This window comes from Oratosquilla oratoria, chromosome 31 (assembly GCF_046742065.1).
Source record: "Oratosquilla oratoria isolate Oo_2021 chromosome 31, ASM4674206v1, whole genome shotgun sequence".
In the NCBI taxonomy this organism is placed as follows: Eukaryota; Metazoa; Arthropoda; class Malacostraca; order Stomatopoda; family Squillidae; genus Oratosquilla; species Oratosquilla oratoria.
Window position 1 is genome coordinate 45,175,836 of NC_134807.1, and position 15,276 is coordinate 45,191,111.

At 37.4% G+C, this 15,276-nt stretch overlaps 1 protein-coding gene across 4 annotated transcripts in view; it reads right to left on the minus strand.

Moving 5' to 3' along the window:
• LOC143041536 (uncharacterized) overlaps positions 1-15,276 on the minus strand; it is a 127,189-nt gene that overhangs the window by 92,065 nt on the left and 19,848 nt on the right. For 3 of the 4 annotated variants that reach the window (XM_076213524.1, XM_076213526.1, XM_076213525.1), the window contains 5 exons: positions 13,872-13,964; positions 13,585-13,692; positions 6,083-6,293; positions 5,788-5,987; positions 5,104-5,226 (listed from right to left, as the gene is read on the minus strand). In XM_076213524.1, coding sequence (XP_076069639.1) covers positions 5,104-5,226; positions 5,788-5,987; positions 6,083-6,293; positions 13,585-13,692; positions 13,872-13,964 — 735 coding nt within the window. Of the gene's footprint in view, positions 1-5,103; positions 5,227-5,787; positions 5,988-6,082; positions 6,294-13,584; positions 13,693-13,871; positions 13,965-14,429; positions 14,449-15,276 lie in introns of those variants that run through there. The other variant, XM_076213528.1, reaches the window with a different exon arrangement.

Genomic DNA, 15,276 nt, shown 5'->3' on the forward strand with positions numbered 1-15,276 from the left:
TTCAGGTCTCTTCTGTAACTGTCCTTCTTTAGCTTCTTTTCGTGTCCTCGTTTCTCTTCTGTCCCACTTTAATAAGTCGTCTCTATCGAGAATTTCCATCCCTTTCATAATTCTGTAAATGGTCAACAAATCGCTCTTTCTCTTCTCTGTTCCTGTGATGACAGATGTAATATTTCCAATCTTTGTTCGTTTGTCAGGTTTGTCAGTGTAGGCGCCAACTTTGTTGCTGCTCTTTGTATTCTAACTTTCTGATGTCTTCAGCAGATACAAAAATATGCACTCCCCAGCCATCTCTTTCTTGTATTATCTCAATTAATCTCAAGTAAAAGCATTCATTTCTATAACAAGTATATATTTTCCATTTTTCAGGTCTTTTGTCTTTCTCCCATTTGGTCCAAGCTCTATCTCTTTTGTTTTTTAACTCCCTACAACTTTTGTTGTACCAGCACTTTACATATTCTTTTTTTTTTTTCTGTCTTAGGACATACTTTTCCACTCCTTTTTTATAATTTTTTGTCAAAATATTCCATTTCTCTTCCACTGTTGTTTCTTTGTATATTCCTTCCCAGTTTTCTTTTTGAAAGAATTCTCTTATTTTATCAAAGTTTGTTTTTTCATACATCATTCTTCCTTTTCTATATTGTTCATTTCTTTTCATGTATTTTTCCTCATTTAGTTCCAGTTCAATCAATATGTGGTCACTTTTACTTATTGGTGTTTTATATTCAATCTTTTCCACTATTCTAGGTTCAGATGTGATTATTAGGTCTAGTCTCGATGGTTCTTCTTCATTTCTATACCTTGTGTTCTACTGTATCCACAGTGTCATTGTATGGTCAATAATCATCTCGAGTAGAACATTTCCCCATGAGCCGTCTCCCTCTTCCCAGCAGACTTCTTTGCAATTAAAGTCGCCCATCATAACTATTCTTCCTCCATCTTCCATTATCTTATTTAATGTTATCTTTGTGTCTTCTAACATACTTTTATGTTCACTCACTTCCCACGAGGCTGTTTTTGGAGGCACATAATTTATCACAAACTTTCTGCTCTTCTTATCTATGTCTTCCAATTCTATCATAATTATCTCTACTGTATTCTTTCCATATGTGACACACCTCATGTTTATATCTGTCTTAGTCAGGAACATAACTCCACCCCCCTTGTTTTGTCTCTCTGTTTCTAATCCAATAATTATAATTATATGTTGGGTGGTAGTGAACCTTTTAATTTTGTTTCTACAATTCCCATTATGTCCGGTTCTTTTTCCTTCAGATAATCATTCAGCTTATTCAATCCTGTTATCAATCCATCTATATTTGTGTAAGACACTCTTAGTTTTCTGCCACTTCAATTGTATTCTCTGTTTCCCTTTTGTTTTTCTCTAGTATGTCGTATTTCCTTACTTTCATATTCATTACTCTCCAATAGAACTTCTCTTTTTCTGACTCTGTTCTGTTCTCGTTTTTTTCCTTAGCTTCATGTCTTTTCATTTTTTCCTCTCTTTCCTCTTTATTCGTTTCTCTTTTTATCCATACCTTTTTATATTGTTCACTTGCTGCTAGTTTCTCTGTTTTTGTAAGATATCATCTGCCGTCGTTTGTGACCTGAATTTAATCTTAATTGGTCTGGTCTTATCTGTACTATACTTTTCGAGTCTATACATCTCTTCAATTTGTTTCATGATTTCAGGTTCATCTTCCTGAACTTATTCTAGTAAACTGTTTACTTTTTCTTTTTCCTCATTGATTATTGTGGTTCTATTTAGGTTATGTTTCTCTTCCATTTCTAATATAATTATACATTTCTTTTTATCTGCTAAGTCTCTTACTATATTCTCCTTCTGTCTCATCACTTTAATAACTGTCTTCAGTTTGTTCTTTCATTTGCTGTAAATTATGTCAGTAAATGCAACTTCACTGTTTTCTTGGATTTTTTTTCCAACCCTGTGCTTCTTTTGCTATGGCCTCTTTATTGCCTTTATTATTCCTCTTTAATTCTTCATTCTCCTCTTTTATTTCTTTTAACTGTCTTTTTAATTCTTCTATTTCTCTAGTTAAGTTTTTGTTCACCTTACAAAGGATTACAAAGGCAGAGCATGCCGACAGGAGACCTTTTGGTCCATATCTAGGTCGGATGCAAAAAAAAATCATAATAATAAAATAGTAAATAAAAACTATAATAATGTAAATAACAAATAACATACATAAATAATAATAAATTGACATAACTAATAATAAATGAAAATCAGACAGAAAATGATAACAAAACAAAAACAAATAATATAAGATAAATTATAATCATTACAGCATCTTGCTTAGGTGTTTATCTAAATGATTCTTAACCCCTTCCATACGGTGCCGCACACGTAGGCGGCATGAGGAGCAATTGAATATGCAACGATGCCATATCGGCGTCTTAATTATATTTATTGTAGTCGCCCCTATTTTTTAAATTCTCTCTTAATCTGCCCTGAGTCGCATTCTCTATGGTTTTCAAAATTCACGGGTGAAAGAGAGAATGATAAATATAAGCGGTGACTATATTTTATGATGCGAGTATGATTACGACACGTCGTACGGCTGGCATTGGCTGCTGCCCGCGAGATTTTGAACCGTATGGAAGGGGTTAAAGCTTCCAACTGAACTACATTGCACTACCTGTGCAGGAAGTTAATTCCATTCATTAACTACATGGTTGGCAAAGTTGTTTCTACCTACTTCCAAACTGAATCTATTTCCAGACAGTTTGAGACCTTTGTTTCTTGTCTGATTCTCATTCAATGTGAAAATTTGGTCACTTTTGATGTAGTCAATTCCCTTTAAAATCTTTAAGACCTGTATCAAGTCACCTCTGAGTCTACGCTTTTTTAAGGAAAACAGACTCATATGTTTTAGTCGATTTTCATATGATTTATTTTTGATATTTGGAATCAGTTTTGTGGCTCGCCGTTGTACTTTTTCCAGTCTGTCAATGTCTTTAATGAGATTCGGTGACCATACGGAAACAGCATATTCCAAATGTGGACGAACTAATGATTTATATAGCTTGTTAATGAGTGATGGACTTTTGAAATCAAAAGATCGCGCAATCAGTCCTAGAATCTTATTTGCTTTCTCAGAGGCTGAAATACACTGCTTGGATGATTTGAGGTCGTTACTGATAATTACGCCGAGATCTTTTTCACTATCCACTTTTGTTAACGAATTTCCAAATAACTTGTAATCGTACTTACTGTTATTTTTACCTATGTGCATTACCTTGCATTTACTTGTGTTAAATTTCATTAGCCACTTTTCAGACCATTGCTGTAATTCATCTAAACCTTCTTGAATATCTAATTGGTTTGAGTGATCATCTGCCACTCCGCACAGTTTTGTATCATCAGCAAACTTGGAAACAGTAGATTCTAGTCCATGGTCTATATCATTTATATATACTATGAATAGAAGTGGCCCAAGATCGGAACCCTGAGGAACTCCACTTGTAACATTTTTTCATCTAGAAGTTTTTCCATTTAAAACAACTCTCTGTTTTCGACCATTCAACCAATTACTAGTCCAACCTAATAGGCTACCACTTATTCCGTGTAAAGCTAATTTAGTAAGTAGTCTTTCATGTGGGACGGTATCAAAAGCTTTTGCAAAGTCTAGATATATTAAATCTATATTGTTTCTTTTGTCATAATTCGAGATAACTGTGTTGTAGAATTCGAGTTAGTCACGCAAGAACGTTTCCGTCTGAAACCATGCTGGCCATCATTTATCAAACAGTTACTTTCTAAATGATGTTCGATAGCATCTCTGATGATAGTTTCCATTATTTTTCCTATGATTGAAGTCAAACTTATAGGCCTATAGTTATTTGGCTTCTTTTTGTCACCTTTTTTGAATATGGGAGTAACGTTAGCTAGCTTCCATTCTCTTGGGACATCTCCGGATATGATGGATTTCTTGAAAATAATTTTTAATGGAACAACGATCTCATTTTTCATTTCCTTTAAGATTCTTGGATGCCAACCGTCAGACCCTGGTGTTTTATTAACTTTGAGTTTATCTATACACCTTTTAATTTTTTTTTATTTACCGTAGCGAGTAAGTTTACCCTAGACTTTTCACAGGTTTCAGTTTGGAGTTCATTTTGAGGTGTTTCGTTTACGAATACTGAGCTAAAATAATTGTTTAAGATATTACACATCCCTTCATTTGCATATTCAAGTTGACCGTCAGCAGATAATAGTGGACCAATGTGATTCCTAACAACCTTTTTATCTCTAATGTAACTATAGAATTCTTTGGGATTCTCTTTGGATTTATCAGCGATGTTCATTTCGTTCATTTCTCTAGTTCTTCCAATTTTTCAACTCTCTGCGTAATCTTTGCTGTTACCGAACCTATTCTCCCAATGTTCAGTCATTTGTTCAAGTTTTTCCTTTAGTCTTGCTAGTCGGGGAGGTTGGTATCCGCCCCACCCTCATTAAATCCCTGGAAATTATTATCCTCACCTTCCATTGTGCTGCTCTTATCTGTATTTTCTAATCTTTATATTTTTGTTAATCCCTTCACCAAAATCATCGGTCCTTCTCTTGTTTACAAGACGCCTGGTCTCCTGGACCAAGTCCTCCCCTTCCTCATTTCCTTCCATTTCCCTCAGTAATCCCTCCCCTTCTCTTCACTTTCCCACTACACCACAAGCTTTCCCCTTCCCTGTAAATACAATAAGGTACTTCCTTTGAGTTGAGATCCGCGAAAATTTCACTTTTTCTTCAGAACTCCAATCTTCGCCATCTATCCGATGAAAGTGTGTGTGTGTGTGATTCATTATGATCTTGGATCATGTGTTGGACTCGTGATCAACAACTATTACCCTCCTGGGTGAGAGCTCAGACCTCATATATTGCCCAATCTATGAGTAATGCTGTGACCACACCCAACTCTTTGCCAAACAAAGTTGAAGTGCCACTTCACAGTGCAGCAATGCTGACAATTTTTTCAGCTCTAGATAGGACTCGAACTCAGATCACTCAGTTGGTCAAGAATGTGTGTGCAAAATATACAGTGCTTCACCTTATAACTATATGTAAGAATTAAATCTATTTATTACCTGCAGGTGGTGCTGGGAAACTGTATACTGATTTGTTTTGTCTTCAAGCAAGCGTTCAAGATCTGCTACTTTTTGTTTCATCTCAGATGTTTTACTAAGTAATGCTTCATTCATCTTGTGCAACTGCAATAATATGAAATTATACAAAATTTTATGAATAATTTTTATATATATTTTTTTGTCAAACTAAAGGTGGCAGCACACTAGGCATTTCTCACTAGCATGCTACTTGCGTTTATAATTTTGAGTAAAAATTACTTTTGTTACAAACTTTTGTTTTTTTATTTCCAAATGTCCAATTACTTTTGCTATTAAGAAACTGAATGACAAACTAAGAGAAGTACCTATACAAGTGTTAAAACACATTGTTGAGATGTTATGTAAATCTAGAATATTGTAACCAAAGTTGTTTCTACACAATGTAGCAAAAGCAAATAGCATGCTACCCTAGTTTGTAGTCTCCTTAAGAATCTAAGATATCAGCACTAATGAAATATCATATTTTACATTCACCTTCTCATGTAAGATGTATATTTAATGACCAAGAGGAGAAAAATTTAATCTATATAAATATTCATGGATATGAATATTCATGGATATGTGATTTCATGACCAAAAAGCATATAAGGAAAAACTGTCAAATCTGTTGGATTATGAACCCCTTCCAAAATCTTTTATAATTACATTTGCAATTTTATCATGAAGTACACTTTCATTTGTTCGGATCATGACCATCCCCTCTTCTTCTTCATCACAAACTTCTTCGCCTCCAACTTCTCCTACAGAACGTAGCTGAAATGGAGTTGATACTCCAACAATCTGCCCTTCATGAGTTACATAGCAGAATTGGAAAAATTCACCAGCTTCCAAAGGAAGGTTACGTGCTGAAAGAAAAGTTAGAATGTTATATATAACCAACACAAGATATATCTCAACTTTACATTTCAAGTCAAGTCAGTATAAAAATAAACCACCAAACCTTTGAAAATAACAGTAAGAGGGATGTTATCATGTTCATCTGAGGGAACAGGTGCCCATTCATAAGTAAGATAATCCTGCGGAGAGCCAAATCCAACCCGATAAACTGCCACCCGATCAGATGGTTTGGCAGCAACTTCCTTCGTTAACACATAGCATACTGCAATATCTGAATCAGCTGTGTAGCTTGCCTGTATATCTTGAAAAAGTACCTAGAAAAAAATTAAATAAAAAATATATATACAAATCTACATATATACTGTAGTTTCTTTTATTCAATAATTTATCTCTTCATCCAATCCTCTTAAACTACTGCAATAAATTTATTTATTCATATACCAAAAGGCTTCTTCATCCTCCCAAGGGAGGTAGATAGCCAGGGCAACCCATCCTCCATCCATCCCCCACACTCTATTTCCTTTTCTAAAACCTCACCTCCTTGTACTTGTTAAAAAATATAAATAAAATAAATAAATAAATAAATTTATATATATACATATATATAGAGAGAAAGAGAGGCATCCCCTACCTTTCTGAAACCCACACTGCTAACCAATTATTCCATCTGTTCTTGTCTTAATTAAAACCCATATGCCTTTCCAACTACACTACTCAACAAACTGATCACACTAAAACTACTAAAATCAATCATTCTCACACACTAGTTGGGATAGAGAGCTGCGTTTATCGAGTAACTGAAATGATAAAATAGAGTAAATTCAACATTATTGTTAAATACACAAAATGGAGAATGATGAAAGAGAAAGACGAAAAAGTGAACCAACAAAGAGAAGATTGGATATAAGCAGAGTGGAATCACCGTTGGGGGTCATACCAAAGAAGTCTTGTGTGATAATATATTTTAAGGGTTTATAAAAGAAAGTGGAATACTAGGTAGAGGTTTAGAATTGGAAATATAATCTAGGTATAAAATTGTCCTAAGAAACCGGGAGATTGTACAATTGATAGAGGAACTAATTGATCTGAAAGCTGAATACAGGGCAATGTACAGAGCAGTGAACCAGCTAAAAATAATCTAATGCCAAAACTAACAGAGAACTTAATGATCTAAAAAAGGAATTAAACATAGTCAAATGTGAAGACGAAAGAATGAAAAATGAAGGCAAAAACAAAAAAGGCTTTGAAAAAAGAAGTGAAAGAACAAATACAAGTGGTGACCAAGAAAGTTGGAAACAATAAAAGAAACAGTTCTCAAAGAAATAAAAAATCAATGGAAAATGGAACAAGAAAAAAAAAAAAATTAAGAAATAGTACAGCAACAACTTCAACAAGTGTAAGAAAATGCTACAGAAATGGTAATTAAGGAAAAAAAGAATTGAGATAGAGACAGTGGATACAAAAAACGTGCATAGTAGTTTAACCTCTTCACTCCAGGCCAAAATCTCACAGGAAGCATTAGCTGTCAGACGTACGGTGTCGTAATAATACTCGCATCATAAAATATAGTCACCGCTTATATCGATCATTCTCTCTTTCACCCGTGAATTTTGATAACCATAGAAAATGTGATGAAGACAGTTTAGAGAATGTCATTACGCAGGGGCAACTACAATAAATATAATCAAGACGCCGATATGGCAGCCTCGCGTATCCACTTGCTCCTCATGCCGCCTACGTATGCGGCACCGTATGGAAGGGGTTAAAGTACTAAAGAAAAACATAATGTACCTTGATACCAAAGAGAAAATGAGAAAGAAATTCCAAAAGATATTCTGAAAGAGATACAAGAGGGACAAATAATGGACAAAGAAATAGAAGAGGTACATAGAATGGTACATTACTCTAAAGGAGAGGAAAAAATACAGACCACTAAAAATCAAGCAGTTTCAAATGATAGCAGTGCTATCAAAAACTACAAAGCTGGCAAATAGTGAAAATGACAAAAATTAACTAATGAAAAATGAAATGAGTGATGAGGAAAAGAGGGAAAAGACACTAAGAAATTAAGCAAATGAAGACAATGAGAGAACAGACTGAAACGAATTATTTTATTTACTTTTTTTTAAGAGTACTTGACATGAGGCTGAGAAAATTGTAAAAAAAAAAAAAAAAAAAAAAGTGAATATACATATACCAAATGCTTTTTTCCCCCTTACAAGGGAGGGAGCCAAAAAACAATGGCATAAAAACCACTCCACCCTTTCCATCTCCAACATACTCCCATCCACTCTCTTCCCTCCCTCTTGGCTCCTCCTGGATGACTGGTCATCCCTGCATCTTACCTTCTGCCCTGGGTCAGAAGCAGTGTCGCAAGACACAGCACATCCACAGCAAGGCCGCTTCATTAAATTGGTAACCCCCCCCCCCTTCTCTGTCCCCTAGTGCAGAAATGGAGAAAAGGGGGAGAAGGCCCTTCAGGGTGCATCAATTTATTTTTCACACTCCCTCACCCGCCATCCCCCACCCACTCCACCTCATCCATACACAACCATTCTCCATTCACCTCTATCTTCTGTCCTCTCCCATCCTTCCTCAATAGCCATTCCCCTCTTTCCCAATGCCCCTTTTACCCTATCCATCCTTCTCATCCTAGGTTCCCACATGTTCACTCCTTCCACACCTCTTTTATTAATCTTTCTTCACTCATTCTTTCCATGTGTCCAGACCATTCCAATACTCTTTCATCAATCCTATCTCCCAACTCCCTTTCCACCCCTGTTCTTCTCCTCACCTCCTTGTTTCTCACTCTATCCAGCCTAGTAACCCCTATCATAATTCTCAGGCATCTCAAACACATTAAAACTACTCCTCTCTTATGTTCCATGTTTCTGCCCCATACAGTGTTGTCAGTACAATCACTCCTTCATACAATCTCCTCTAAGTATCCATTCCCAAATGTCTATTTCTCATTACTATACAACGTGATAGGAATTAATCACAGTAAAAGAACTACCCCTTAGCCTAGATAATTTTGGCAAGATCAAAATGTGCTCATAAAAGATGATATATTTAATCCTAGTCCTACTAAACATTCAAAATAGGTCCATCCTCAGAATTCCGTTAGTTCATCTTCCACAACAGGTCATGCTAGTTACTGGCTAGAGCCATCCGTACACAGTCCAGAGCTGCCCAGACCATCCAGAGCTGTCATACTAAAGACCAATCGGGACCAACAAGTAACATATTTGGTCTAACAAGCAACTCAAAATGACCGACAAGCAGCATATACATTATCATAATGCTTGTTTTTTGTGGTGAATATTATCTCTACTACATCATATGTGTACAATTAAGTAAAGAAATAAGTTTTTCTTTGCCAACAAGCCCTGTACCAGACAGCAGACTTAGCAGTCGAATGACAAGTAACATATTTGGACCAACAAGTAACTCAAAATGACCGACAAGCAGCATATATAATTTTATGTTAATTTACTTATGGCAATACTAATTACTAATAATATCAGTGGAGCTGACAGTTGTTGTCAGTAATTAGTATGACCTTTTATCCATATATGTTTTATTCAACACATGGAACCTACAGACCAGTAGCCCCCCCCCCTTTTCATTCCAGTATTTCTGGATTCATCTGTAATACATTCCCAGCAACTTTGGTTGGCATGTGAGAAAGTCTTAGCATCAAAGATAAGCCAATTATGGCACACACACTTACAAAGATTGCCTACCCATATTAGTTTATGATTTTGCATTACTATAGCATTAGCATGTGTGACATACTGTAGATGTTTACCCGAGGCATCTTTTATGTATATGCACTGCAGAACAGCAGTACCCCCTATTTTCACTAAATTTGATCAATAACATCTGCCAAGTTTTTTTTTTTTTTAACATACGTATACCAACGGCTTTTCACCCTTAGGGAGGTAGCCAAAGTCAAAGGCATAAATCCACTCTCACACATTTCATCGCCACATTTCACTCCCATTCCCCACCCCTCGCTCCCTCTTTTCAGGGCTCCTCCTGGATGATGGGTCATCCCTCCATCTCACTCACTGACCTGGGTCAGAACCAATGTAGCAAGACACAGCACATCCACAGAGAGGCCACTTCATTGTATTGGCGATTCCCCCCACCCTCTCCATCCCCTCATGCAGAAAAAGATAAGACAGGGAGAAATCCCTTCGGGCTGCATCAAAATATAATTAATGCATACAACCACTCCCTTCTATGCATCACAGCATCATCCATAGACAGCCATTCTCCATTCACCCCTATCTTCTATCTTCTCCCATCCTTCCTCAACAGACATTCCCCTCTTTCCAAGTGCCCCTTTTACCCCATCCATCTATCTCATCCTTGGTTACCCCCTCATGTTCACTCCATCCACCTCTGCCTTCCACACCTCTTTGATGGAGATGTGTCTAGAGAGTTGATGATAGCAAATACAGTGTTTCGGAAGAAAGTCAAGCATAAGTACACATGGGAGAGGGTGATGGATGGAAGGGTGGTAGATAGAGCATTAATGGACTATGTAGTGGTAGATAGGAGTATAAAAGGAAGAATTAAGGATGTACATGTGCTAAGGGGAGAGAGTGGGGGAATATCAGATCATTTTTTGGTGGAAGGAGAAAGGAGAAAGGGGAAAAGGACAAAAGGTAGAGAGGTCCTTAGAGTGAATTCTTTAAATGAAAAGGAAAAGGAGAAGGAGTAAAAGAAGCTGAGATAGGAGTGGGAGGGAGTGAAGGATAGAGTAGATCTAGGAGTGTAGGAGGAATGGGGATGGTTCAAGGAGGGAGTCACAAAGTGTGCAAGGATGGTGTATGGAACAAGAAGGATGGGAGGAAATAGAAGGAAGGGTAGTGAATGGTGGGATGAGGAAACAAAGAAGGTTGTAGAAGAGAAGAAGAGAGCTTTCACAGATTGGTTACAAAATAGGACGAGGGAGTCATATGAGAGGTACAAAGAAAAGAAAAGAGAAGTAAAGCACAAGGTAAAGGAGGCAAAGAGGAGAGCAGATGTGAAATGGGGTAAGAGTTTGACAGAAAATTTTGAAAGTAAAAAAAAGATGTTTTGGAAAGAAATTAAGAGAGGAAGAGGAGGCGAATCAAGTAGAGAAGAAAAGGTAAGAGGTGCAGATGGAGAGATGATTATGAAAGAGAAGGCAGTAAGGGGAAGATGGGCAGAGTATTTTAGGGAGTTGCTAAAGGTGAAGGAGGATAGGGACAGATAGTTGCAGTCGGAAGTGCTAAGAAAATGAGTGATGAATGAGGAAAATAGATGAGAAATAAGGAAGGATGAAGTGAAGGCAGCTGTTAAGATGATGAAAGCAGGTAAGGCACCTGGTCTGGATGGATGCCATGCAGAATGTCTAAAAAAAAGGAAGTACAGTGATGGTGGACTGGCTGGTAAGGTTATTTAATGTTTGCTGGAGAGAGGGTAGAGTGCCGGAGGACTGGAGGAGTGCCTGTATAGTTACACTCTACAAGGGAAAAGGGGACAAGTGTGAGTGTAGTGGTTTCAGAGGGATTAGCTTGTTAAGCGTAGTTGGAAAGGCTTATGGGAGGATCTTGACTGAGAGGATTAGGAGAGGAACAGAGGGAGTAATTGGCAAGGAAAAGGGTGGATTAAGGAGTGGTAGAGGTTGCGTAGATCAGATATTTGTGGTAAGACAGATATGTGTGAAAGCTATAGGAAAAGGTAAGGATGTTTTTTGGACTTTTATGGATCTGGAAAAGGCTTATGACAGGGTAGACAGGAAGGCACTGTGGGAGGTTTTGCAGATATACGGGATAGGAGGAAAGCTTCTAGGAGCTGTCAAGAGTTTTTACGAGAGTAGAGCATGCGTCAGGGTTAGAAATGGAGAGTGTTAGTGGTTCGAGGTAAAGGTGGGACTTCGTCAGGGATGTGTTATGTCGCCCTGGCTTTTCAACTTATACATGGTTGGGGTGGTGCGATAGGTAAATGCAAGGGTGGTGGGTCAGAGATTAGAGATGTTTAAAGAAAATGGAGAAAAGTGGGAGGCGAGCCAGCTGTTGTTTGCTGACGACACTGCACTTGTAGCAGGATCAGTGGAGGGATTGAGGAAGTTGGTGACAGAGTTTGGGAAAGTGTGTGAAAGAAGAAAATTGAAGATAAATGTGGGTAAAAGTAAGGTGATGAGATGTACAAGGGGTGGAAGTGGCAGTAGACTGGAAGTGAGCATTTAGGGAGAGCGACTGGAGGAAGTGGATAGTTTTAGATACTTGGGTGTGAATGTGGCAGGAAAGGGTGGAGTGGTGGGGGTAGAATGTAGATTGAGAGAAATGAGTAAATGCCTTGGTGGATTAAAAAGTGTAATGAGGAATAGACATTTGGGAATGGATGCTAAGAGGAGATTGTACAAAGGAGTGATTGTGCCAACAGCACTGTATGGGGCAGAAACATGGAACATAAGAGAGGAAGAGAGAAGGAGTTTGAATGTGTTTGAGATGAGGTGTCTGAGAAGTATGATTGGGGTTACTAGGCTGGACAGAGTGAGAAATGAGGAGGTGAGGAGGAGAACAGGGGTGGTAAGGGAGTTGGGAGATAGGGTGGATGAAAGAGTATTGGGATGGTTTGGACACATGGAAAGAATGAGTGAAGAAAGAGTAGGAGAAGAGGTATGGAAGGCAGATGTGAAAGGAGTGAACATGAGGGGGCAACCTAGGATGAGATGGATGGATGGGGTGAAAGGGGCTTTGGGGAAGAGGGGAATGTCTGTTGAGGAAGGACGGGAGAGGACAGAAGATAGGGGTGAATGGAGAATGGTTGTATATGGATGATGTTGTGATGCATGAGGTGGAGTGGGTGGGGGGATGGGGGGTGAGGTAGTATGTGCGAGAAAAATTTGATGCAGCCTGAAGGGATTTCTCCCCGTCTTCTCCTTTTCTGCATGAGGGGATCGAGAGGGAGGGTCGCCAATTTAATGAAATGGCCTTGCTGTGGATGTGCTGTGTCTTGTGACACTGCCTCTGACCCAGGGCAGTGGACAATATGCAGGGATGACCTGTCATCCAGGAGGTGCCAAGATGAGAGGGAGGGTAGAGGGTGGAGGGAAGTGGAGTGTATTTAGGGATTGAATGGGTGGGAATGGTTTTTATGCCTTTTTCTTTTTGGCTACCTGCCTTGTAAGGGGGGAAAAAGCCTTTGGTATATGTATATATGTATGTATTTTTTCATCCAATTTGTTCCATATATCTATCACTATGTGTGGGAAGCTGTTCTTTTTCAGGTCTCTTCTGTAGTTATCCTTTTTAAGTTTCATTGCATGTCCTCTTGTTTTTCCTCTGTCCCACTTTAATAAGTCCTCTCTATGAAGGCATTTCTATATGTTAGTTTCATTTAACATATTAAAACAATGGCTAAAAATTTTCTAAAGCAGCAACCCCACTAATTTTGGATATGAGCTATTGGTGCTTACTTTGATTGGTTCCAATCTACCCCAAAAATCAATTTACGAAGTATCATAGGAACACAACAACTCCCTATACACATATTTGTAATTGTCCCCATCTAATGTGCATGGCTACTAGCACTTTTAAGCTTCCAAAATTAAATATATTCTACCTTTCCAAATGTTGTTGTTGATCCTTGCATTGCTGATCTAGCTTCCTCTGACTTTACAAAAATGTTGCTTCCTCTTTGTTCATCAACCCCTTCCCTGGCTGTGAAGTGCTGAAGTGTAAGGGAAGAAATTATGCAAAGAATGCAATATACAGCTATTACTAAATATAATAATATTCTAATGTTAAAATTTCTTTACAGATATAACTGAAAAGACCTCTGTGTTTCAAAGGTTAGCACTTTCACTTAATGTACAGAATCACAACCTAAAACAAATATGTTTTACTCACATTCATGGACTCAGGAATAATACTGAAGTCTGAAGCAATACTTGATTCATCTGATTCTGGTTTATTTACTTTCCCTCCATCCAGCATCAAGGCCTTCAATATAATATACATAGTAACAAATACATTATCAGTCTACAATCAAGAAATTTGAGTGGGTACTTATGAAGAATATCACTGGGTTTGGCAAGAACATTTTACCGATTTTTAATTTTTTTTACAGATTTTGTATCACTATGCATTGATGTATGTTGATTATATTATTACACAAGGATCAATATGTTCTGGCTTTCAGGAAACAATAGCTGTTAGCAAATATATATGCAAATATAGAATTACCATAAGCAAAATTACATTTCTACCTTGTTACAGAAATTAAGTCTGACATCAATTAGAATTTAGGTAATAATGGCACAGTAAAAATTGCAAAGGTAAAAATGGCACAAGTGAAAAAATAGGTAAAAATGGCACAAGTGAATTTTTGTGCGAAAAAATGGCAAAGTGTTTAGAATTTTTTTTTTAATATTTTTTAATAAAAAAATAAAATAATATATCATATACCTGTAACAAACAAGATTTCTTTCAGCTTGATGTACTTGGGAAATTCATTGGAACAGCTTGATGAACTTTGGAAAGTACAGACGCCCCTCTACTTACGTTCATTCGTTTTACGTTTTTTTTATTTTACGTTTGAACTGACTGTAAAAGAAATGGTAAAAAAAAATTTGAGTGAATTTTTTAGTTTAGTGCGCTCTCCGTAGTTCAAACGATACTTACACATGACGCTGCGTCCATTGTTTACATGGCACAAACGACAGACTGAACGTGCCTTGCCTCCTCCTCCACCTTCACCATCTCAATTTATGTTGCTTGAATTTAATTGATTTGAAATTAATGTTACAGTAAACTTGCGCTTATCTGAACGCGTTTTAACCGAATAATCGCATTAACCGAACATTTTCTCAATACGGGAGCCATCGCTTCAACCGAACGTATTTGGATCTCAACCGAATATTCAAACACCCCGCCGCCTCTTCCGCCACCCCCGAGCTTCACTAAGTGCTCACACGGTGGCAGTACACTCCATGTTTACACCCGATCGTCTGTTTATACTCTATAGAATATGTTTATGAACTATTATAAGCATTTCCATGTGTATGTTAAGTTTACAGGTACGAATATTGCAGCCGACATTAACGCATAAAACTCCACGGGAACGAAACATACAAAGTAGGATTAACCGAACATTTCGGTTAATCGGACATTTCTAATCCCCCTTGGAGTTCGGATAAGTGGAAGTTTACTGTATTTTACATGTTATGTGTATAATTAATGATTTAGGGGTGTTTTATAAGATACGGTAATAGAATTAACGGATGTATAGTACAGTATGAACGGTCATACATTA